This window comes from Gymnogyps californianus, chromosome 13, assembly GCF_018139145.2.
Source record: "Gymnogyps californianus isolate 813 chromosome 13, ASM1813914v2, whole genome shotgun sequence".
Classification (NCBI taxonomy): domain Eukaryota; kingdom Metazoa; phylum Chordata; class Aves; order Accipitriformes; family Cathartidae; genus Gymnogyps; species Gymnogyps californianus.
In genome coordinates, this window is record NC_059483.1 from 24,688,181 (window position 1) to 24,715,207 (window position 27,027).

Consider the following 27,027-nt stretch of genomic DNA (forward strand, 5'->3'; position numbering starts at 1 on the left):
TTAAGTAGCATGGTCTTAACTAGGGATCCGTTTGTGAGGCTTAAATACACCAACTATTTTACCACATGACTTTACTCACAAGGGAAAAAATACAATTGAAGATGAACTACAGACCCAAGAGTGGAGTTTCTGGTGGAGTTTCTTTAAATCTCTGAGAGAAATCAAGCCTTTCCTGGAACACTATTAGCCTTTAATTGTTGATTAAATAATAGAATTATTTACTACTTTTGATGTAACAGGTCCAATTGTTGTACCTGTTGTACCAACAATGTACCAATTTTAGCAGGTATGCCACTGGAATTAATTACTGTAGTTTCTTCATTAGCACTAGGCAGCAGAACTTCACAAACTAATGAAGCTAGGCTTTCCATTTTGGTACTTAGAATTCGGTCACCTAGACCTCAATTTGCTCAATTTTGTTTTTCTTCCCATTATTATTAACTGAGTAACCTATCTCAGACTTTTCTCCACCAGTGTCCAGAAAGGAACAAAACACGTCTGTGTGTAAATCCTTTCTGCAAACGAGAGGAAGACTCCACCTCTGTGAAGACTGAACCATTAAAAAAGGAAAAGGTGGCAGCGTTAGCGCAAACCATTAAATTTAGGTCCTTTCTGTGTATTTATCGAATTCCCTTGAAACATTCTTGGGCCAATTTTTGCCCACATCTCTCTGGACATCCACATCTTACCATGTTTCAGTAGCAAAGTTCCATCCTCTTTTTCTTGCCTTCATACCTTAATGCTCCCCACTGAAGTCTAGGTTTTCATTCAGTCTTATCACAGAGACAGGCTGTTTGGCACTGGGGGTTGGTTTTTACCAGATGGTAAAAGCATCTACGGCATTATTTCTCTTTTGTGAAGAGTGACAGTAACCAAAAAGGTACACCATGAGTTCAGGTCCAGTGCAGAAGAGAGCTAGACACATCTTTCTTCATAACTTTTCAGACTAGTTGATCATGTTGTGACCAGACACTGGATTTTCCTGCAGTCATTGAAAAAGGGGGAAAAAACATCCGTAAGTAAGGAAATTGCCATTGAAGGCATAATGAGTAGGGGACACAACCAAAACCAAAGCACCAAAGCACATAACATTCCATAAGCAAAGCTATCCTATCTCTGAATGATTCAGTGCATGGCAGAGCCCTGAGCTGACAGGTACACCTTCCCCAAAATGTATGTTGAAGCAAGCTAGAACAGAAACAGCAAGAAACGACCAACGAGGAGACCAGAGATGCAGGAATTCACCATCGCTCCTTAGTGGAAAGTAGCTTGGAGGTGGCAGGAAGCCCAATGTACTTCTCCCATCAGCTCTAAATCTTTTCCTCATCAGTTGCAAAGCAAGAGCAGATTCCTGGTTCTCTGACTCCTGAAAATAGCGTGAGATCCCAAACAGCGATGGCATGACAGGGAAGAGAGCCAAAGCACGACAGCTTCTATAAAATTCCATATTTAAGTTTCTTCTATCTATCTGCCATGCATGTGTGGCCATGCTATCCATTAGGTCATGAGATTTACGATTTATTTCAATAGTTTTAGCTTCATTCCTCTCTGTACAATGGGACTCAATGTCTGCTGCAAGACCCTCCGCAGTGCTTGCCTAGCTTCTTACCTTTCGCAAAGACCCTGCGCAAACTGGTAATGCCGGTAAGTGGCGAGCTGAAAATATGTAGAAGTACTCACTTATTTGCAGCTGCCTCCCCAGAACCGGCCGCAGTCTGCTGTGCTCAGCCATGATGAAATCTTGGCCAGGCTGTTTTGAAACAGTGCTCTCAAACTCTGGATTAAGGATGGGCAAAGTGGAAGATGCAGGCTGAGCTCTTGCTGGTTGACAACCACTCTATCAAGCCTGTTGACCCAATGTGCAGCTGGGAACATCGCTTTTGCTGGCCCACAACCCATTCCTACTAGGCATTAAAATTAGCAAGCAGGGCAGGTTCCTGGTCACGGCAGGTCCAGCGCAAGCCCAAAACAGTTTGTGTGGCAATGATTATGTGGCGTACTGACAAATGGCATGCACTCAAGAACCACGCTGAGTTACCAGAGGGATCCAAAAAAAAAAGTAGAAAAATTTCTTCGCACTTGTGGTTCCATTTATTGTCTATCACGTGATTCTTAGGGTAATCAGTTGCAGCAATGGTAACCATTCATAAAGCTTTATGTTCCAAACCTGCCAAGCTAGCAACTTGTCAGAAGAGCAAGAAATACATTCAAGATGAGCTGTGAAAAGCCATGGGGAACACTGGTAAAGCAAAACAGAGGAAGAAGAACTCTTGAGGCAAAAGTCAAATCTTTTAGCGTGGAAAAAACGTGACAATTTTTGCTTTGCTATCAGCTCCCGCTTTCTCTGCAGCCAGGCAAGGATGCTGTGTGCAGCCTGCGCCCGCGAGCCGCTCTGTATTGCGCTGCCATCTCGTGTTTGCCTGGCAGAACTGCTCCAAAATAAAACAGTCAAGGAGTTGCAAGCACTGATACTGCGTGTTCAAGCATAATGAGTGTATCCCTTTTACATTTTTTACCATTTCGTTATGAATGGAAGTATGTCACCTAGAGCTGCGAACTGGATACAAAGCTTTTAAAGTGCTCATTGCAGGAACATACCCTTAACCTGGAACTAAAGAGTTAACAAGGATGAAACAACCCTTTACCAGACTGCCAAAGCCAGAGGAGGAAACAATTACCAAGGCATCCAGTCTTTTCCCAGCGAGCTTCAGTGAACTTATTCGTGGGTTTTGCCTTTTAAAATATTTTAAGGTTCTATAGGCAAGACCTCAAAACCAGCCACTGGCACTAAATTTAAGCCCAAATGCCAATGCTTCTATAGTTTTTTGTTGGTGGTTTTATCTGTATCCTGATATCTGGAAAAAGAGTTCTTGGAAAGATGGGAACAAGATTTATCTCCCATTCTGGATTCTCCTCCCTTCTCTTATTCACAGTCAATCTTATTTCACAGAGCTGAGATTACAAAGAGAGCTGTTCCAGACATTTAGCAGTTCTGTAATTAACAGAGCATGAGAGGGCTGAACTGGAAATTTGGTGCTTTCAGCACAAATGCCACATAGAAGCAAAACCAGTTCAGATCTTCAGTGGTGGCCAGACTTGCAAAGAACACGATTTAATAGGCACCTTCATATCGGCCAGATCCTCCAGCCATGCTGCATAAACTGATCTGCTAGTACAAATTTTAACTCATCTGTCCAAATTTACGCCTTGATTTGCTGGGCACGAAGAATAAAAAACACAGCCAGCAAGGTCAAAGGACAAGCATTCCTGTCAAGTCCTCAATGGGGAGGTGTCCTGCCTAGCAAAGACTTGCACTCTTGCCTCCCCTCTAGTCTCTCGAAGCTCATTTGGAAAAGAATTTCTTCACGCTACTTAAACCAGTTTTAGACTGCCCAGTATGAACAACTACACATAAGAATAGTTGTATTTTGTGTCAGGAGCCCTAGTAGTCTGTAATCGCACAAACCCTGCAACCTTTTGTTGTGACCATACCACCACAACAGACTTACAACAGCATCTGCGCTTACGCATTTTAGCTGTGTGCACGGAACGCAGGCTAAAGGAGGGACTTCTAGTGAGGATGTTGCAGAGATGCGGGCTCTAAATGAGTAAGGTAGAGCTGGGCACCCTGTGGTTATCACGGTGGTATCACAGCTGTGAATATTAAGTTCTAAAACACTCGGGGCCCGACTGCCACGTTACCCATACCAATCCTGCGGCTCCCCCTCTGCGGACCTGTCCCGCACTGCCCAGCTTTCTTGCCTCTCTGCCTAACTGCCCTTCTGTTTCTCTCTATCCATGACTTTCTGCGCAATTTCCAGAGGGTGCTGAAGGTCACAGATCCCCCAGCCCCCAGGAGTGTGTCCATCACTAGGATAAGGTATCGCAGTGTTTGGGCTATTTTAGCTTTGGAAGCTGGTACTGACACAGACGCTGACTTGGCTGGTAGCTTTCCATAGGCAGCTGGGGCAGCAAACTTAGTTCTCTTAACATAACAACACAGAAACTAATTCAGTTAAAACCATGTTTAAAAGCAACCTAACCTGAGGCTAGTCAAATATATCTGCTTACACTTGATATTGACATTCAGATAAGTATAGCTGTATTTAGATTGACTCAGATATTAATTAGAAGAAATATCTTGATATACTCTGATAGGAAATCATTCTATGAACTGAAGCTTAAAGAAAGAGGATTGCTGCAACCCAGGAGACTTGCATGAGACATTCTGAAACCACACGCAAAAGCATTCAAATATGCCAGGGAACATATTCCTCTCCCACACGTTCTCCTCATTTTCTTGCACTGTTCCTTCTTTCTGTAGTCTCACGTGCCTCTTCCTAGCCTCTGACGGCTAATAAATGTGCTAGCTGATCCCTTTAAGATGGAGAAATGCACACTATGCAGTCTGTACTACCAGACGACACTAAATTGCCAGCTGCTTTTTTGGAATTGAGTTGTTCCTAGGCTTTATGCCAAACAATCCCTGCCCACGGCAGATCCAGCTGCTCCAAGTTGCTCAACAGTCCATCCTAATCCATTGCTGCCATTTTTTCCTTGCTGCCTCTTTCATATTCTTGCATACCTCCCTCTCTTTTTTCATTGTTTTTTTAAAATCTGCCTCATGCTTACACCCTTTCCCCTACTTTCGCGTTTCTCCTCCTGCCACTTCCCCTTCTCCTCACCCCCACAGAAACACATCAGTTTTTCTACGAATAGGTATTTGGGATTGAAGCAGTGGCTGCTTTTGCTACCTTTTTTCTGCCTCCATGAAAGTAACATCCCTTCTGAACCAGGATACTGGTGGAAACTGGCCTTCAGAGGAACAGGAAAAGCAGCAATGACGATTTTGCCTCCTACAAATGACACAGAGATGGAAGAAGATATATTTGTTGCCTCTTTGCTAGCAGATCTTCTGTCAGGTTTCTTAAAAGAGCCCTGAGCTCTGTACATATGATGAAGCAGCAAAAGTGAGTCTCACTTTACACCTCTGGGAAGAGCCTTCCAGATGAGAATGAAGAGTCTAACCCAAGTCAGAAAAGGAATGAGGAAAGCTCATGATAACAATGACTCTAAGGGTAATAAACAAAGGGGAGGAGAAAAAGGCATGTATTCTTACCACACTTTCCACTGCCCAACCAGCTTCTGTAACTAGATTAGAAAGGCAGAACACGAACATCGTCTTTAGCTCTCAGCCCTTCTCTGGGCTGTAATTCCAGTTCTGCTGTTGACTGTTGATAACTTAGGGGGGCTGTGAACATCACCGAGAGCCTAACTGCATATTTTACTGAGTCGATGAAAGATACTTTAGCCTCTGCATAACAGCTCTTAGAGGAAGCGTTCTCAGCTATTCCACGCCCTCATTGTTCCAATTAAAGGCTGAACAAGCTTTTAGCAAATATTTTTTTACAGAAAGTAAACATTCAGACAGAAAAGAGAGAGAGAGATATATTCCTATGTTATGTCAAGAAAAAAATACCCAGGCTTTCATCCATATAGCACAAAGGAAGAAAGGTGAAAGTCAAAGATGCAACCTTTTTCTCTTCCCCTGCCATTCTAGTATTGTACCTAAAAGTGGTAACTTAAGAAAACCACAAACCCTAAAAACCACTATCAGTGATGCAAAGTCAGGCACGTAGTTTCACTGGCAGCCTACAGGAACGTGCAATTCAGAGACATCTAGAAGGTGCCACCATCTCTGATGAACTGCCAGCAGCATAACAGAAGGTGCCAGCCACAGGGAACTGCCCTGTAGAACAGCCAGCAGGTCTCACAGAGTAAGATGGCTTTGTTTCTGCAACTAAAAACCAAATTATGTGGTGCCTGAAAACTGGATTCATTCTTGTTCCAGCTGATTCCTAAAGTAACATCAGCAAAGACCAAAACTGATACCTAATGGCTGCTCAGCAGCTTGCACAAACCCAACAGCAGGACAAGAACCTGCAAGAGGAAAGCACTGCTCATGTTCACAGCGAGATCTGCTCTTTTAATACGTTTGATCTCTTTAAAACTACATACTAAATCATCAAAGTTTCTCCTGCCTGTTAAGCATGTTACAGTATTTTAGCATAGGACATTCACAACTCAAGTGTCCAACTGCTGATATTTTTAAAAGTAAAATCGCAGAGATATTTTAAAAATACAAAGTTGTTCAAAATTCTTGCAACATAAAGAGAATTGGGCAGGTACATTTTTGGCCTTTGCAGAGTGTCCTTCTAACCCAGCATTTGGTTCAGTCAAAAGCCATAGTATTTGTGGGTTCTGCCCATAAAGTCATTTTTAGCTTAGTTAACCAGCTTTGACTCTTACTTGCTAAGCTGGTGGAAATCTGGGTGTGCATACTTATAACTCACTTCAGCCTAGCTTAAATTCACTTCATCTATATGTAGCTAACTCAAGCTTTGCTTATGTATGTAGCCTTAATCAGCAAGTAGTACGTTACACATATCGTCCTCGTTAAATATCAGTATATATTAGGTTTTAAGTAAATTTTAAACTTTCTCCCAGGTTTTCTCCAGCATAATCACAAAAATCAGCTTGCATTAGACTGCTCCCACTTGGTACATTATCTTTACTTCAGAAACAGTCTACTTTAGTATGTAGAACCAGATCCAGCTTGTTTGTTGGCTTTTTTTTTTTTTAACCACAGTTACTGGATCTAAGACATTTTACAACCACTTCACTTGATAATTATCAAATCTGATGACTTAGTTAAGAGCAGTATGTCCCGAAGTCACAGGGCTGGATAAGGTAAGGCTGGCTGATGCCGAGTCAATGTACGAGATCAGGTCTCAGATTACCTTGGAGATACCATGCTCAGTATACAAGGGAAAAAAGTTCACTCAGCAGCTGTGATAGCTCCTTCTTGTGGAAATTTGCCTTTGCACTGAGCAGCAGCAACTCCTCTCCTTTACTGGGAAAGGATAGCAACTCTCATGGAAGAAAAGAAAGGAATAGGATGAAGTCATCTTTTGAGTAGTTTGTACATGAGTGTTTTCCGCAGCAACCACTAATGAACGTTTGCTTGAAGCTTTTATAGATAAACATTCAATATAATAATCATAATCTCAAAGTAATCACATCAATCATATACTCAAAATAATCATAGCAACTAGCTGCTTTGCTTGTTTTTGAGCTCACAGAAGTGACCTTTATAGTTTTTCATTGTTTTTGCTAAGTCCTTGGGTGGAAAAATACCTTTTCTTGGTCCTGAAAGTCATTCTACATCATCAGCCTTTAAAAGACACAAGAATGTGAATACATTTTTGAAACCGTAACTTCCGTAAATATTTATGTAGCTGAATTTTACCATCTTATCCAGTGGGATCTCCAAAAAGCACCTATGTCTCAATTTTCTTTACCTTCATCCCACAAAACTAGGTACATGGGGGCTTTCAGGTCTGCTTCTCTATCTTCAGGCATCTAAGTACGTCCGAAAATCTGCCCGGTTCCTCCTCTGGGAAGTTGGTAGCTTGTTTTCAAGCCTTACTTGCAAGAAACAAACGATCACTACCGAATTACTGAATCCATGGCAAGCAGGAGTGTTATATTAGCTGGCAGATTCCTTTCCCGGAGACTAAATACAGCAACATCTGCAGCCTGGAATGTAGCTGGTGACCCACCCTCCCAACTCAGCACAGGCGACATTCCCTCCAGGCACTGTATTTTTTCTACACAGAAAAGAGTCAAAGAAATCCATGTTTTAATTAATAGCCATTCACTAGACAAGCTTTTAAGCTAAATATTCTCCTTCTCTTGTTTTCTTATTCTCTTACTAAAGCATTTTTGAATCGCACTGTTTTACTATTTCAACAGGTCTGTTCTTGTTCATCTGTCATTTGCATGCGTATGTATTTATAAAATGTTTTTCCCTTCGATCACCCTGCAGATAAAGCTCCCATTATAGCAAATGCAAAACTATACAATCAGGGCAAGTGTCCTAGCAAATATGCTCTGCTAGTTTATTGCACACAATTTAACAAGTATTTTCAATGCCTAAGTAAAAATTGTCATATTGCTCTCCAGTTATAATATAAATTATGTTGATTAGCTGCTGTAATGCAACTGACTGCTATCAGGTATATAAACGACAAGCAGAACAGTTCTAGGAATCCTACCTGGGGACATAAGAGTTGTTAAACTATAGTACAAAACCATATTTACTATTTCTAGGGGCCAATATCAATTCATCGATCCAGGAATATCCTTGTACTGATGGGGCAAACCTTAGCCGCGCCCTCAGACTTCAAGTATACTCCTTCAGGGGTTTTTCTGTGAGTTAGTTTGTTAATTCTACTGGATAAACATCATCTTAACGCACTTTGGAGAGTATATGAGAAATTAAGATGTAATTTCAGGAAGACTTGTCACCACTGCCACCAAAAGCATTAGTCCTACCCACTCCTCTCCTGTACTGGTACAAGTGTTTGCATGGCTATTCGGTGAAACAGATTAAACCAGTCTGATCGAGGCCAAAACTAATCCAGGAAAATCTCATGAAAAAGCACAGAGGATGGTGCTCCCCAAATATGAGCTCAAATGATTAATTTTCTAGTTCTGCAGCAAACTTAGTTTTAAGTTTTCAGTTTCTCTCAGGTAAAAATTAAGGCATGTTTAGCCCCACACTGAAAATAGCTTAGAAGGAAGGACTAATTAAAATGGCGCCTTCTTAAAACACAAAAACAACACGGAGAAAACGCGATTCCTTTTCTCTTTTATTGATACTGCCAATGTGACTACCTTTACGCAGGCAGATTGCTTTCCTACATTAAACACTTTTATTAATTTGGAAGTAATGTTTTGCCCTCTATACCTCCTAAGGTTATCCAATTAGCACACAGTTATACTTTTAAGAAGTTTCCACATTTTCTCTTTAACATTTTTTTTTTGTTCAGATCTGTGTAAAGGTTACTTGGCAAGAATACATGCATATGACGTTAAATGGAGACCAATCCACCACTAAAAGGTAATGCACATAAAACATAATACAGTACTTTGACATCATTTCAAATAAATACCCACATACAAATGTAGTAATTTTAAATGCAACAATATTTCTTATGACTCAATACTGTAACAGAAGATGGAAATATAAGTCCCCACATCTAGGAATAATAATGCTTTTTTTCCAGCAAACAGAAATCTTTTCCCCACTGTCAATATTATTTCAATTTGTACTTTTTTTGAGGAGTGGGAAGGCTCCCCCCCAACAAGTACCAATTTAATCATTCATGTGAGCCTCAACAAACAGTAGAGAGATAGGTACAGCTTGTTGATGCACTTCTCCGTTTCTGTTTCCTGAAATTACAATGATTAGATACAACATGCAAGAGAAGATACCAATGTTTTGTTGTTCACATTTGCAAACAATGCTATGGTTAACTGCATCCACCACCATACAAAGCTAACATAACATCAATATTCCTGATACGTTCTCTGTACTGTTACCACAAATGTGTTAATACATCTTGCTCATTTGTTCAACATGAGTCCATTTGGTTCCCAAAGTGTATTTGGGTTTGTTTAGGTTTGTTGGTTTTTTTTTTTTCTCTATACCCCTGAATTTGCAAGGATTTGCATGATGAAATATCATTGACTAACAGAATTTTTTACAATTCCTTGAATATATAATCTCTATAGTAAGACTACCCATTAAAAATGTGCGAAAGGGGAGTTCACTTTGCACTTATTGCTCCATGTCTTTAATAAATTCCAAAACAGCCATTCCATTTCTTCTAAGTTACAGGACTTAGACTAAGCTATTCTAAGAGTCTCCCTTAAAATGATTAAAGGCACTACTGGCAATAATTAATGACAGAAAGGCGCTGATATATAACACCCTATCATTGACAACTTTAGAATTTTTCTTTCTAAATGTACCATAATTTGGCACAATAAAATGAAAAAGTAACAAAACAATTCCAATTTGGAATTTAACTGGTATAGTTGTATAAAATTCTGTTAATCAATAATACTTCAACTTCCTAAAACCCAGGAATTCTGGAATTTATAGGTAATACTACTTATTTAATATTTTTCAAGTGCCTATTACTGTTTTAACCAGAGCAAAGTCAAGTTTTCTTCTTGTTACATTGAACTATTCCTAAGAATAATAATACAATATGAAAAAAACCCCAGAATTTGAATACCCTGGATTTCTTAATGAACATGGCAGTTAAAAAAAAAAAAAAATCAGTAATTTAAACATATAAAGCTTAACATTTTATAATAATAAAAAAAGCTGCTGAAGCACAGCACACAGTTTAGCAGAGCTCCTGTTTTTTGTTGAAACTCTTTTCTAATCACAATCTAGAGCCCCCCAAAAATCTCTGCCACATGCTGATGTAGAATTCAAAAATCACAAGCCCAAATTGGAGAGAGACTATGAGCACAAACCACTGCATTTATATAAACTCTTCTACATAAGGAATTAAAGAAGCTAAAGAAAAATATCAAAATATCAAAAGTGCACAGGTTTAACAATCAGATAAAAAATGAGCATCTGCAATGAAATAAGAAATTCCCCCATCCGAACATTTCTAGTAGATCATAAACTAATATGGTGATCGTTACATTTGAAGTAGGTTTCTTCAGCACTTGTAAGTTTTCTTACTGCAGCAGCACTTATAGGTAAAGCTCGTTTGTTTTATAGCTTCAGACATAAAAGGAAAGTTTCAGGTAGTATATAGGAAAAGGTGTTTTCAAAAGTTAGGATCAGGTCAGTGGTTTCCATTCTTTGTGCAATGGGCTACCACTTTTAACCATAATGAAAGAGGCTAAGAAATGCTGTTGCACTGTTGGAAAGGCCTTCTCCAGGGACTACTCTACAGCTGAAAAATGGAAAAATAAAATAGCATTAGAAAAAAAAAAAAGCAGTGTTTATTTCTCAATTAAAGAACTGAAAACTTAAAACAATGTGCTGCAAAAGCAGGTTAGTTGGTTGAGGGTGTCTGTTAGCTTACTGGAGTAGAAGCAGCCGTTTTAGCTCGCAGATGCTTTCCGAGCCGATGAAACAATGCTTTATGGGTTTAGCCTGGAAGCAATAGCTTTGCAGAAAGAAGGTTTCTTACAAGTACTGAATAAAGCTTTGCTGTTCAAGCACAAGTTAACAGCAATGAATGTGCAAGAAACATTTTCAGTGAAGCTTTAGGTTCTCCAGAAACATGCAGGTCAGTATATCATGCAGGCCAATGCAGAGAGTATCATTCAGAAGAAGAGCCTGCTGGCAGAGGTAGGTGACGGCTTAAGGAATTTTCCATGCTTTATCCCAACCCAGTGAAAGTGATATGAAAGACTTACAGCAAATGTACGTTTCAAGAAATTGTTAATCAAGAATTACAAGACTCAATCTTAAAAATTATCTAAAAATACAAACAGCAGGATCAAGTCACCTTACCACCATTCCTCATTTCTTTTTATAACAGGTGCTACAAGAAGTTAAACCATAACCTTGACAAGCTCAAATAGCAGTCAGGTTGGCTTCTTTGTTTTTTAAAGATTCACAGAAATGAATGAAGATGGAAATGACTCCTAAGACTATTGGGCTAACAGCAAAATTGTTCATACTTGGAACTGAAAGCGTGAGCCAAGACTGATAGTAATAGTCACTGTCTGGTAACACTGAAATCTTTACAGAAAGTTCCAGTTAATTTGAAAAAACCTAACAATGCATTCAATTAGTTTCTCCAGTTTACCTTTTTGCCATTAGTATTTTGCAAAAATACTGCCATTAGAGACATGGAAGCAGTGAAAACTGTATTAAAGCTCCCTACCATAGTGGAAGCAAAATTGTAACTGTTTCTATTGGAGCAGAGAAAGTTAGCACTCAAATGCCTGCTTTTACAAAGTATTTTTAAATTACACTTAATGCAGGAATGAGAAGAATAAAGGCCTTTTGGAAGATTGTGCAGCAAAGAAGAGAAAAGCAGGATTGAAAATTGTTAAAAGATGTCTCGCTTCTAAAATATCAAACCTGCTATTTAGCAATATTAAAGCTCAAATTCAGGAGAATTCATTGTTTTCTAAAAAAAGTAATAATAGACGCACAGGGCCTAGTTTCTAAAGCCAGAATTGCTATTTGTTTAAACTTCTCAAGCAGTGATGTTTGAGCAACATATTAGACTTAAATCACTTGGGGCTTTTTTCCTCCTCTCAATACTGGTAAATGCAATTCTGGCAATGGCCTGGGGCATTCTGATGTTTCCCAGCTTTGTAGCAAGGTTTCTACAATCCCATTTGTTTAAAGTCTCACTGCACGAATTTAGAAGTCTTCCCCCCCTCCCCCAATATCTGGGAAGCCAAAATCCCATGGGCTTTCCTCTCACCGGGAAAACAAGCTGTGCTCCTTATTACCTTATATTAGTACTGTGATATCTCCTGACTACTTATAGGCAGAGCGGCAATGCACAGGAAGCAAGCTGCTGATCATCTATAAGAAATGGTAGTGAGATGAGGCAGTACCACACCAGGAATATTAGAATGGCTTTATAAAACGTCACTATCAAGCAGACAACTGTGCAGTCTCGCATTGCTTTTAGTAATACTATAGGCATACAAAATTATTTGAAAGAGTACAAAATGAACAGGGCTTTACATTAAAATAAAGTTTGAGGCTAGGCACTTTAAAACTGGTGTAAAGAAAAAAGTGTGCCTTGTTGTGCTCCACAAATTTTCCACAATTTTAGAAGCAACATTTTCAATCTTTTTCTCTTATGTAGGCACCAATTATGAAGTACACTTTTATATTATCAAACGTCTTGTAATTAAGTGGCTAAAAAGGCCCCTTAAAAGTTCAATAGCAGACAAAGGTTTATTTGTTTTTAAAGAGTAACATGTATACTAAGCTACTTCATAAGTAATTATTAGCAGGATGATCTGGTTCAATTTCCTGTGCCTATAATGTAGAGCCCTGTGAAACATGTGCTTGCATAAGGAATGCAATATCTTTTGTGTATTAAAAAAAATGATCAGAGCTCTGAAATACTATCCTATTTAGATTAATACTGAAAGCTGAGAAAAACTGTTTTGTGACTGCCAATACTAGACCACAGTCACATTAATTCTACACATTTATGTTGTGTGGCTACAGTAATATATAAAACAGATTCTTTCCAAAGTGGTATGCTTGCAAGGAGCAACATGAGACCACAAAGATCCTTTCAGGACACGACACTTTTCCACAGCATAACTTCTTAAAGTGGAACTGTCTACCAGGTAGGATCCCAATTCTTAAAATTTTAAGTTTTATACCAGATGGGGTAAATATTGCATATTTTTAATATAAATGTGCAAGTTTCTTCTGGTTAGCCCTCTGAAGAGAGGGAAGCAGAGTGTAAATAACGTACCCTACCAAGGTTTTTTTTCTAGCTTTTCTAGCCTATAAAAGCTTTAGGACTTTGGTCAGTGGTGATACGACAGCAAGCTCTTAATATCTGCCACAACAGGCAAATTACGTTTGGTTCCAGTTTCAAAATGCTCTGCATTTTCAAGACATACCTCTAATTTTAACATTTGCTTTTCACCACTTCTTAAGCCACAATAACAAGGAAGGTTTTCTGTTTGTTTCTGCCTGTGAAAGCATTTATTGAAGTATGCTGCAACCCTGGAGAAAGGATCACATTTGTGCTATACAAACTACAATTAGTAGCACCAGATATACTATATCAGGTGTACTCTTTTAACACTTACCATAAACAGCAAAACCCATACATGTTAATTGTGGAAAAAGCTAATTCCTTTCCACTATTAACTTGTTAATAGCATCCCCACACTTATGAATTAGTTACAGTTAAGACCACCATAATACCATTTGTATTACCTGGTTCAACAACATACTAGTACAAGCCAACTCACTGCGACATTAGATAGTGGGGATTTACGCTGACAGTTACAGCATAAAATAAGATGCATAATATGATTTTTCTACACACCTGGTCTAGTCACAATAGATTTTGTACTTCTCACTACAAAAAACCTGGTTGTTAAGGACAGATCCTTCAGACCTGTCTCCGCAGGACCGAATATGACTTACACTAGGGTTACTGCTCTTGGCTTTGGAAGCAGATTTTGTGCGCACCCTTTTGGACTGCTCATGGTCTAGCTCCAAATGTTCCAGGCGCTGGGTCAATGCCAGTTTCTGCTGGATAGCCATCCGAAGCAAGGAGTTCAGAGTCTTCTTCTCATCCTCAGCTGCCGCAAGCTGCCGCTGCATTTCATCCAGCTGTGTGACATATTCGTCACATCTGCAATGAAATATATCAATCTTTAGCAATCCTGTTTCCATCTATAAAACATGAATCCCTTGTGTCTGGCCGATATTAGCAGAGTGATAGCTTTGCAGCTGCTTGCATACACACTCTTTTAAATAGGAACTTCAACCAAACCTGTAGAAAATCACAATTACTTTTCACTGGGGTTCTTACAATCCCACACTCAGCACTTACGTTCATGCCTTTCAAGATGTAGTATAATTAACAGCATCCTTAGATAACGAAAGCATGGAGCCGGATATAAAAGTACTCATGTCTAAAGATTAGTAAGATGTCCTTCCACAGAGAGTAGACACGATGCAGTCAAATTACTTTTGTCTCTACTTACACAGAGACCACAACGGTCCTAAGCTTTAGGCTGGAAAGGGAGTCTGAGGGGAACAGTAGGAATGCTGTAAGATGACCGTTACTAAAATGGCTATTAAGACCATTTGATGAGCACCTGAACGTCGTAGTTTGTTACTTTACACATGGAGTCCAAAGAACAAATTTCCAGTGGTGATTGAACAGCATTGTTAAAAACAAGCACCTTTCATAATTCTACTTAACCTATTCCGATTCCTGATGTAAAAATTCTATAAATAGTGTTTTATTACTGTTTTCTTTATAGCAACTGGCCTTTATATAATTGTTTTCACCATCAAAATTAATTGTAAAACAATTAAACAAAGGAACTGAGTGTTACTGGGAACCCGGTGGGGGAAGCTGTATGAATGCCTGCAAGCTGTTTCATCTACAGTCATTTTCACTGAGCTTGGAAGCTACTTAACTTGCACACTGCATCATGAACAATTTAAAAAATTAATGTCTTTACATGTAGATGCATATTTACTGCACATAGAAGACCAATTATGCACATGGGTAGAAAAATAAATATTCATAGGTACCAGCTGGAATTTACAATGGCCACATCTGTAAAATACAACTTCTTCATAAAGCAAAAATATCAGCAGAGAAGTTCCTTTTAACATCAAAATGGAAAAGCCCCTGACTTTAAGGGAAATTTATCATCATTAAGTAATATAAAGCAGACTGGGGGAAAAAACCCACCACAAAACAAAACTGCATTCACATGCAGATTCATCAGCTGTGCTTATACTATCAAGTCCTGAATTCTGCTCTCCTTGACTTCAAATAGCAGGATTAGGCCTATATTCCTAATTATATTTGCTTGGGAAGAGGAAAAGGGAAAGGAAAAAAAGAGAATTTTATTTTTTAATACATATGGAGATTAAACAATAATCCAGAAATGTTCACATAAAACCTGCATGAACTACAACTGCAATGTAGCTTAGCGTACCGGAAGGTTTTGAGCTTAGGGCCACTCTGTGAGCGGGAATCTATCCTCTCAAATCTCTGTGCAACCTGCTCATCACCACAGCCTCTCTCATACTGCGGAGCACAGAGGAAAACCAGCGTGTGAGTGCTTTCTCTTTTTAAAAAACAAAACAAGGAACCTTAAACTTGCTAGAAGGCTGGCACCTGCCCTGTTCTCTTCATCGCTAGATGGACCTTACAAGGCAAAACCAATCCATGCACCTCAGTGAGTGCAAGCAGACTAAGGGCCAGATCTTATCCGTTAGCGCTAGAGAGGAACACAGACTGAAACGGCCCTAGGAAGCCTGAAAAGACAAAAATAAATCTTGCGGGTGTAACAGTCCTCCCCTCTTATGGAAGGCGGCACCAGCTCCAAAATGAGGGCATGGCTACAGAGACAAATAGCTCACAGCATCACTGCTAATGCTGTGCCCCGTTGCTCTAGACTGTCAGAGATGTATTTTCTTCACTTGGGGGTGGGAGGAAGGCACAGACTAAAGATTACTGGGAGGCCTGAGGGCTATGGGGCTTCCCTCCAGTTTTCAAACACAGTCATGACATCTGAGGTGAAAAGCTCAAGTCTGGTTATATCACAAGTTACCTTTCTGCTTTCTTTTCTACCCACGCCTCAAACCTGATTCCTTCAAAGCTCCACTACCGCAAACCGGGGGAATGTCCAGAAAGCGTTACCAATTCCTTGAGGAATGTAATGCGATTGCTTCAGCAAAATATGATCTGCCATTGGAGTGACCTGTCCCCATTACCCTTGTTTCATTCTCAGTATTACCATCCCAAGAGGTAATAAAGATTTGGGCAAGGTGAAATTATGGGGAGCTTTCTTCCCACTTTCCCAGCTCCTTTCTTGTGAATCAAAATGTATCCACTTTTTTTGTACAGAACGGGAAGTTAATTTAGCCCCAAAATTTTCAGCTAAGTGAAGCAGTGTCAAGATTGCTGCAGTCTGTCTACTCAGTTGACTTCCACCAGAGAGGTGCTAATCAAAGCCAGCCAAGGCAAGAGTGACAGACTTCTTCCCCCTCTACCCCGCCCCATTTAGAAAAAAAAAGAGATGATGAAAAGAAAACAAAACCATTGCAGTTAAAGCAGAGTAGGGACTTCCCACACGGTCTTGCTAATGTCCCTTAATCCTCTTCTCTAAATGTTTCTGGTATTACTCAAATGCCTCTTGATCAAACACAGTCAGTTGTGCCAAACTTGATAGCTGACTGCTAACACAGACAAATGCTTGTCAGAGTCCAGAAGGCAGTAAAGTCGTTCACATGTGAGCCAAGCTATAATTAAAGCCATGATTTTGACTCCAAAAGGTTATTGTAGCAAATCATTATCTCATCAAGCTTTCTGTTAGCAGAAAGGTTTAAAACATCAAATGACTGTGCTTAGAAATTACAAGGCATTCACTATTCCAAATATCTAAATTAGCTTTTTTTCCCTCCGTAAAACTCTATGCAGGGAGTTTTTCCTTCCTTTCCAACAAAAAGGAAGTGTTATCAGCAGCATACATGCAGCCGCAGTTTTTACTGTACCTGAGTACCTGTTCTCTCATATATAGGAGAGGACTGGGGAGAGGCAGGAGTGTTAACCGCTATGATACACACAGTCATGTATCTTGAGCCTGTTTTCCTGATCTTTAAGTCAAACGAAATGATACAGCCTCAAAACCAAACCCTCTCCTGGTGCAAGCATGGCTGTCCAGGGTCAGAGGAACACTACACTATGCAAAATACAGCGATTCTTCACTTGAACAGAGCAAGTGAGGGCTGAAAAGTTTCCTAGAAGTGGATGTAGATGTTGCGTGCACAGGTGGACTGGGATCTGCCCTACTTCCTTCCTTCCTTCCTGCTGTTCACTGACTCCCAATTTAATTTTCTCAGGAAAAAAAAAAAAAATTAGCTTGCCTAAGCACATAAGATGACACAGCCTCTAGCACTACTTTAGCTTAATGCAAAGCTAGTAGTAGTAGCTATGGCAGCATATTTTTGTGGTATGTGTATCTATATTTTCGCTGCTTTGCAGACAGAACAATAAAAGATCCTTCCCTTTTACAATTTCATTTGCCACGTCCTGAGCTACTTCCCAGCTGTATATTCAATACAAAAATCATCAGACGGTCAGAACAGAAAATGTCTTTGTTTTAAAAACACCTTTGAAAGCAAATAATTGAGCTTTCATGCTTTAAAGAAGAATATGAAATTAGCATAAGCCTGTTGTACCTTTACACGTTCACAGTTTTAAGTGGATAGTGAACAGAAGGCTTTGATGTTGCCTATTTTTTATGACTGGTAATTAACAACAACAAAAAAAAGGAGCTTAAGGAAAGATCAACTAGATTTTTAAAAACAACACCAGCTAAAACAAACATCTACACAGAGGAAATAAATATCCTGAATGTTACATATAATGATGAGAAATAAAAACTAAATCCTCTAAAATACTATCTGAAGCCAAACTACGGAAAAATGTAACAATGGGTTGTCTCATTTTCAAAAGCTCCATACCACTACTTCCCACAAATGCCAGTTGTGCCTTATTTCTACATACCATTTTATTTAAGCTTTAGCATGTACTATATTTAATAACATTTATAGCTAAATTCACTACTGAATCAAGAGCTGTTCCGGAAAAAAAAGTGATGTAACCAAATGCACCTGGGTGTAATTATACTTTTCCCCCCTCCTCTGCAATCAATATGCAGACCATATGACAACTTCCAAGAAAGCAAGACAGATGTGACTGAAGGAGGCTTTTTGAGAGAAGCATCAACTACTTTAACTTCTACCTTGAGAGATTAAACTGTCAACCTACATAAGAAATTAAAACATGGAGGATTAAAATCACAATTTTTTGGCTTTATTAAAAACTGGGAAACATATTAGCAGAGAAGCAGTTAAAATGACATGTAAATGAGCATTGACTGCGTTCGGCTATAAGGGATATTAGCCACCTGCTATTTCAAACTGAATCTTTATATTAGAAATTAGTATGAAAGACTGAATTTTAACACCTTCCCCCCACCTCCCCCTTACCCCAACCCCTGGTGAAAACCAGCTCATCTGCAGAGAAAGCGACCATTTTGTATTACCAAAGGAGGAACACAGGGAAGAAGATCATGGCAGTAACAAAGCTGCTGAATCTCCTTTCACAAGGTGGCCTCCCACCCCGCGTTGTGTGGCAAATGCCGATGAGCCCCACGATGTACCGCAGAGCTGTGCTCCTCAGCACCAAGGGTAAGACTTCGAGCCAGTCTATACACAATTTGGATTTTTAAGTGGAAAAACACAGAAGGTTGTTACTGGGGATTGACAGCAGAGACCAGGCATGCCTTCAGAAACTGGATCGTAACTATTATCTCACTGAATCTGTCCGAGCTGGTCTCCTCTGAAGGAGCTCACGCTGGATAGAGTTTTGCATATCCATAAAACCAAATACATTTGTTTTTTAAAGAGTTGTTGAAGCAGAAGTATTAAAAAGCTTAACCCCACATAAGCATGCCCCAGGCAGGCGAGTTTGCCACGTGCACTAGTCCAAGCGCAGCTGCACCAGAACTCCCACAGACCTGCCTGCAGGACCGAGGCCCTCTGCTAGGTCAGCATTGTTTAGACATTTTTAGGAAGTACGCTAAGCCCATCTCTTGCCTTGGTTTGCACAGCTGTAAATCGTGCAGATCCAAACTCCAGTAATGTGTTCTTCAAGAATCCCTGAAGAACAAAATAAAGCACAAATCCTGAAGGCGGCAGCAGAAAGAACACCCCAGGCTCAGGCAGTTCAGGATTATAGATAGGCAAGTTCAAGGGAATATCTATGGAAACCTTAGCCAATTGCTAATTTGTAATTACTTCCTCAATACCTTGCACTGAAAACTCATCTGAGTTGTATATTTGAAAGGAATAAATGCTGTGGCCTTTATTTGTATAAATCATTGTGATTTTCACTAAGAATGGAGAACAGTTTATAACCAGCTATCGTTTTCCAGAATGTTCATAATGCGTAATCAATGATGTCCATTAGTAAAAGCTATTAAAGAAAGTAATCAGACCACAAATCTCTCTTGTAGTTTGAAACATATGGGAAGAATTATCTCGTGCACTGAGAGGGAACAATCAGCCCCACGCTGCTGGACACTACAGCTCTTCTAAATTTCCACTGACAAAAACTCTCAAGGAGAGATCATAAATTTTTATGGCAAATTCCCTCCTCCTACGATTCAACAGAAAACTCCCTTCTTTTTCATATTTAAAGGTTGAAATTAACAATCCTATGCCACTAGATTAGAGGTAAATTTAAAGCTATTACACAGGCAGGACATTTTTCCCAGTTCTTCACTGAAGGGGGTAGCAAGGGGCAGAGGATCTAATCCTGAACTCTCCATCCCTCTCTACCCTATACCACTGAGGCTGTGCACATGCTTTGTTTTTTACAGACTACGAGCACTGACGCTTCCTATTAATTGCCTAATGAAACCAAGACTTGCCTATCTAAAACACTACGGATACAAATAACTGCTGCTGCAGTAGTCTCCCATATAAGGTATTTTAAAGTAACTCACTTCCCATTTTGATTAAAAACAAGAGGGCAGACGAGCTACACAACAAGAGCTGGCATTGTCTTTACTCTGAATATTTCTACAGCACCACTATTATGTCACAGGAACACCTCCTGTGTTTTACTCTCCTTAACAGCAGGCATTCAAACAAAGCACCATGGCACACAGGAATTAGTGGTGTGGACACAGCCACTTAGAAAAATATCTGGGAGAAGAGTGTGAATGCATTGTTGCAGGTCCAGGCTCTATCTACAAGGGGCACCTTCACCAAGGTTGAGTCTCAATGTATCCAGCATTACTTGTAGTAGGCATTTTAATTGCCAGACACATTTAGAGTCTAGAGCAGGCACATCAGCGTTATAAACGTGACTATGTGCAAGACATCACTCGTTTTTTTGTAGCGTGTCTGTAAGATAGTCGAATGCCTTTGTCCTGCCTGGACGTCTCCTTGCTCTCACGTGGGTGCTGGCAGCCCAGACATTTTTCTCTCCAGACATCATTCATCACCTCTACATCTAGCACCAGGAATAGGAGGCAAATGCTGTTACTCCTGTCTGGGAATCCCATTTCGGAAATTTTCAAAGTCACAGTTTCTGTGTCTGGCTCCTCTGAGCATTTATCCTATGGGATATTTTTAGAGAAGCTGAATACTTCTGCTGTGTGGAGCCCCGTATGAAGACCCTGTAGCTATAATTCTCAGTCCTGTGAGGACTGCACTGTTCTCTGCATGAATTTAAACGCCTTTATATTCTGCAGGCCTTTGATGTCCATGAACACAAGAATATTTTCCCAAATGCTTTGGATACTTGGAAAACCAACAGAGCTTGTATGATTCTGAACTGACATATGTGTTCATTTGAAACACCTTTTCTGCATTAATGAACAACAGCTAGCTGCTAGTTTCTTATGTGTAATCATGGCTTTGTTTCTCTATCACAAGCACTGTCTTGTAATTTTAATCTCATGTTACATGCTGTCAGTCTTTCCAGTATGTTCTAACACTTGCCACTTGTCCCCTTGCTGACTTGTTGCAGAGTTTCTCTCTCCCTTTATTTACAGTTTATGAAACACTGGAACATGGGGATAGCCATTAATTACATCTAGGCACATTTGTTCTCTGCTTCTCAAAGCCTTCTGCTTCTCCTAGATTTCTTAATTACTGTTCTATCTTTATTTTAGAGGGATGAGAAATGTCTGTTCTCTCACTATCCTTGCTTGTTCTGGCTCTGGAACAAGAAACAGAAAATACATGAACAGCAAAGTGGAGAAACCTGTGTCTTTAATCAGAGGAGTGAGGATGTATCCTAAGTCACTTCTCAGAGCCAGTTTAAGTCTGTCAGGGTTTATTAGGACAAATGCAACTTCATATGAATATAATTGTTTGGTTTTGTTGCCTGACCTTGAGCAAATAAGCCAGTGAGGAGCCAGCTTGGCTGTTTTTAGCCTGCTTTACTCCATCCACCGCAAGAGCTTGGCTGTAACCTGTCACACAGGAGGTACTTCTAGAGAGAAGAGATTATGGAGTCCTCCCATGAGTGCACGTAGTACTTAACATGCAAGTTAAAGAGACAAGAACCTTGCAGGCTATATCAAAAGACAGAAAAACAGCAGAAAAATAACACAGGGAAGAGAAAGGTGAAAAACCATGTTGTACTTTCATTGTGTATGGCTTCTGCCGTTTTCTATATTTAGCAGAATTTTTGGAAGGATGCTTACTGACATTCTAGCAAATCAAACTCAAGGAAAAGACTAGCATAACAAAATAAAATAACCTTTGCTTTTTAAAATGCAAAATTGTGTTTAAACTGCCTTCTTGTCCAATCCATGACAAGCTGTTCTCAGTGCATTCTTTTCTTGGCCGTGAAGTGATGGCCATACTGGCCTCCAGCTCTTCATCTAACCATTCTTTAAGGACTTTATCCTGAATTGCTAGTTGACGAATCTGTCTACCTGTGCTTCATTATCACTTCCAGTGTATTCTGGAAATTGCAGATTCAGAGGTGTTCTCCAAACAACTAGCAGAAACCTACAGTCTTCTTACTCCCTCCTTCCTTACTGAAAAGTTAAGCTAAACAAGCCTCAAGCTTAAATTCCAAGCTGGATTTTTCTCATCTGTTTTGATACAGTATTTTCTCCCCCCCCATAATCAATTTTAAGAAACCTGAGCTCTAACGTGCTTGCAAGTTTGTATGACAAATTGCTTACAGGCAATCTAGAAACATACCTTGACCCACAAGACAAGGAAACCGTGCTTCACTCCCACCCCAAATCATTAGAAAACAGGACATACTCACTTCAAGATCCCTCAAAACACTTGGGAGAAGCTCTTTGTCTAACAAAGAAAGGAATCAGTCTTTCTTCTGACAATATTTTAGAGGAAGATGAATTAATTTATCTCAAATTTGCTACTAACCCCCCCTCCTCACACTCAACTAAGGATTTATATTGTTCTGTATTTAAAAAAAAAAATCTTTCCATGTTCTTAACCTACTAAATGAGAGTTTTAAAAAAAAAAAAATAGTTTAAGCTTACCATAAAATATTTTTGGAGGTTAAATATTTTTGCCAGGAAAAAACAGCAGCAGCTCCTGGCTCTGTGCTCCCTACGCACCAGTTTGAAGTGACCTGAATACCACCAGCGGTATCTACCTCTAGTCTGGGAACTCCTGTTCTCACTCACTGCTTTTTCCTTACTTGGTGCTGTTAACATAGGGTGTTGGTCACATTAAACTCAATAAATACTCGACAAACACTCTGAAAGTAGCCCCTTGATTCATATATACTTGAACAAAGACCTGAGTGAAATGAGTTAACTGCAAATATGTGCTCTTTATAGTTTTTTGTTATAGAGATACAGTCAAAACTCAGAGACAGTTCAAACTCTGCGAGTAAACACTGCATTTTAAAGACTTATTCTGCCTTTTGGAAATTTCCATTGAAGATTTTATTTGAAAACAAATTAGTTATTAGTTTATACCATCTAAGGTAAAAATTCTAAATGAGTGGTTTGTGTGAAGCCGTATTTTCTTTCGCCAATTTGCAAGGATTTATTCTTTAAAATACAGAACATACCCACCCAGGTATTATTGTAGTTCAATGTTGCAAGCGTACTGTAAAAGTGACTGCTTTCTTTACAATGTTCAATCTCATCATGTGAATACAAGCTATTCTGTTTTAAATTCCTAAGTAAATACATTCATAACCCTCTCAAAACAGTAACCACAGTACTACATTTTGTACAATGAATTTTGAGAAAGATTATTTTGGGAAATACTCTTTCAAACCGCTGCTCCAGAGAGCAGGTAGAGTACAGGAGCCAGATGGTCTCCATAAAGAGAAAGTACCACCACTTCACATCTTGTAATAAAGCCGAAGGCTGCACCCTAATGAACGTTTGCTGCATCATCGTCAGCCCTCGTTTATTTACATTTTGCAGCACCCAAGCTGCCTGTTAGCAAGTGCAAACCTACTTGACAAAGTAAAACAAAAAAAGATGTTCAGCTTCTGTTCGGATTTTAAATGGAGAAGTGATTGCATCTTTTCTGGTGAAGAGAGAGTGTACTAATGAAACATCAAAATGTTTGATTGTAAGACAGTGATACATAAATACCTGTTACAGTCTAATTAAGCAGATAAATTCCATTTTCAGCTCTACAGGGCAGATTTTAATCTGGCTTCCAGTGCTTTCAGTCTGTTTGTACATACAACAGGGATATGTGTGTTGATTAAGAAAATCTGGACTTTTAATGGGACAGCTATTGCATGTACGTCTATAGTACATTATGCATATCTTGATTTATTCCTTTGTACAACAGCTTAATTTTAGGCGTACAGTGTTGTCTAGAGTGCTGCAGCAGTCCCTCAGTGCCGGAAGGTGTTAATCTGTGTTTTGCAAGCCTTCCTTTGTCTCCAGGCTGAGGTCTTATTGTATTTTCATTACTTATTAAAAATAGCTGGTAGTATTGTCAAATTAGTGGGATTAACCTACTTTAGAAAGGAAATTAGGTCAGTTACTATATTCATGCCCAGCCTTCAACTCTCATGTATTCTTACAGCTCTCTCGCATCCTACAAAATGGGTGTCTTTCTGTGGAAAATACATATCTGTGTGCAGCAGCCTGCTTCATCCCACACTTGAACACAACACTGAAACAAACACGGTGGGGTAAAGGCCCCATCACTTGTTATTCATCTCTGCTGATACAAACCTCTTGGCCAGAAACACGACTTACTGTAGACTGTCAAGAGGCGCTCCATTAGCGGGTTGTTTGCGACGCTGTTACATACTTCTGATACGTGAAACACACCTAAAAATCAGACTCCAAAACAATTTTTGAGGTTATCTTCACCAAAGCACCTAGTAACACCCCTTCCAAACCTACCTTACCTGAAACGGAGACTTAGATGAAACAACCACTGACAGAGGAACGCACTCGGCCAACCACCAAGCCACTAATCCTCTCTGACCAGAGATCAGGGAGGGAAGGGGTGACAGTACCCTACCTGCAGTAGTAGGTCTTGATAGCTATTGTGGCATCTGAGACACTGGGCACACTGGGAGAAAGAAGCAAGTCTTCATGCTCTGTGCAACTGCCGCTGTCTCAGGCTAGATGCAAACCACAAGGCCCAGCTGCTTATCTGCCATGCAATGATCAGGAATGCAAGCGCTCACAAGGCAAAAGGCTCGGCGGACCACGTCTCCACACACTCCATCCTCAGCTTTTTGAGTCCTCCTTTTCTCTTGGCCCCTTATTTTTTTCACTACAGTTACTAAGTAAAGCATAAGTTCAGAAATTACAATTGTTCATCTAGGCAGGGGAGTCTGTTGTGCATCCCCAAACAGAGCTCACTCCTGCCTCTAATCACCCACGACTCCCCATGAGAGCTCCAGGACAGAGCTCTTAAGTCTGTTGCTTTCAGAAAAACTTCTATTCTGCCTCCAATTTCCCCGTGCCAAGGAATCCTCATTATTGTCTTCCCAGTAAAAGGACAAGATTGACCTCTAGATAATACACCAAGAGAAAGGCAGAGAGAGAATTACCCCTCTGGCATTTCTCTGACAATTCTTCATCTCCAAACCAGTTCACAGTCACTCACTTTCACACTGAGGCAGGAAAATCAACGTGTAGGAAATACTGCAGTTACGTGTAATTTAGACAGCTAGCTATCTGCATCTAGGAAAAATTAACAAGTTAACGGTACGCTTTTTCTCTTTCCTCTCAGCTTCAAGCTGATCTACAACTACCAAAGAGATTGCAATTTCTGCATATTAATTACACTCCAGAAAAGGAGAGAGAGAGGAAAGAAAGTAGGACAAATCCAGACTGTACAGGGCATTCCTTTCTCTAGCATAATGAGCTGCCACAATTCAACCTTTAGCATTCCTTGGTATCCATTTCTCCTTTCCATGCTTACCCACATGCTGAGAAAGGCTGAATCACCAGGAAGCCTAAGATTACTCAAGGAACATGAGAGCTGCTGCAGAACCACCCCCACAAAAGACCATACAGAAAAGCCTCAGGAATCCTCATAAGCACCCTCGTGATTCCCTACTGTGGCACTTTTTAGCAGATGATAGAAAGAGAACCTTTTCTGTTGGGTTTTGTTTTGTTTTGTTTTAAAAAGCGTCCAGAGAAGGCAGAGAGCAAAGCAGCATACCGCACATACAGACTCTCCCATCCCCTTGGGTTAGCTTTTAAGCAAGTGTCTAGGTTACATTAAACAGCATCCTTCACAGTCTCTCTTCTCCATCTTCTTTAGGCAACACATGGAATACGCAGGCAAATGAACATTGCCAGGGGTGTCCCTGTGAATCCCACCGAGCTGGGACTGCCAACTTTTAGATAAAGATTTTTCTATTCCTGTTTTCCAGGATCATCTCTGCACAGGAGCCAACTGAACATTCCTTAGCTGTGAAGCAGATCCGGATTTTGTAACATGATGTTGTTGCCTCAACAGTCCCCAAAAGAAACGCGTAACTTAAAGAAGAAATCAATGACAGTAGGAGTAAGCAACATGCAGATCAAAATAGCATTTATCACTTCTACAGCACGTGACGTGTCAGCAGGTATTTTTTGTCTGTTAACACCACAAAGCACAACTAAGAAGCAGAAGGAAGTTCCAAAGACATACGCAACCCAAATCAGCTCACACAGGTAAATGAAACGACAGAGATGCCAGCTGCAGGATGGACAACCTAAGAATAATATGTTTGCAACATCTTTACTTTTTACTGGATCACTATAGGTCAAGCAGAGTCACATCTCCATTGCGTAATAAACGCTCATTTTGCATTGTTAAATGTAACTCCTTCTCAGAGTTAATGGCTTCAAGAACCAGGGATAATCTTGCACCTGAATTAAATAAATACCGCCACAACAACTTCTTGTTTTGTAGCAACGTACTATGTCCCTGGCATTTTCCTCATCAAATCAGAACGTATCGCAGACAAACACTGTAAGCAACGAACTTGGAAAAAGGCACCCCACCCCGCCACTCTCTGCACGGGTAGGTGGGCAGGATGTTCAGCTCTTCCCTCACGCAAGCAAGGAACGACATTTTGCAGAGTTCATGTGTTCTTTACCTTGTAGCAAACATTGCTCTCAGGGAAGAGAAGGTAGCAGCATCTTCTTTCAAAGCCTTCAGCTCATTTCGCAGCTTCATCATTGTCTCCGTAACCATAGCTTTCTCATTTTCATACTTGCTTTTTAAGTTGGCAAGGGCTACCTCTGCAGTCTATTGTTTACCAAGAAGAACAGAAACGTACCAGTTAATGAAACTCTTCACAAAGTGGCTGGCTAAGAGATTTTTAATCACTATTCACATAATGAAACATTTACTTTGTACTGGAATGTTAAACTTCTGGTCAACTTTTCTTGTACAGG

At 39.9% G+C, this 27,027-nt stretch overlaps 1 protein-coding gene across 4 annotated transcripts in view; it reads right to left on the reverse strand.

Annotated features, from left to right (window-relative positions):
* Window positions 1-8,696: 8,696 nt before the first annotated feature.
* Window positions 8,697-27,027, reverse strand: part of BICD2 (BICD cargo adaptor 2) — a 97,303-nt gene continuing 78,972 nt past the window's right edge. Inside the window, exons 6-9 of one of the 4 annotated variants that reach the window (XM_050904544.1) lie at window positions 26,727-26,878; window positions 14,030-14,240; window positions 12,352-12,427; window positions 8,697-10,829 (exon numbers count right to left, since the gene is read on the reverse strand). In XM_050904544.1, the coding sequence (XP_050760501.1) occupies window positions 12,380-12,427; window positions 14,030-14,240; window positions 26,727-26,878 (411 nt within the window). In that variant the 3' untranslated portion in view covers window positions 8,697-10,829; window positions 12,352-12,379. The other 3 variants (XM_050904546.1, XM_050904545.1, XM_050904543.1) reach the window with 3 other exon arrangements.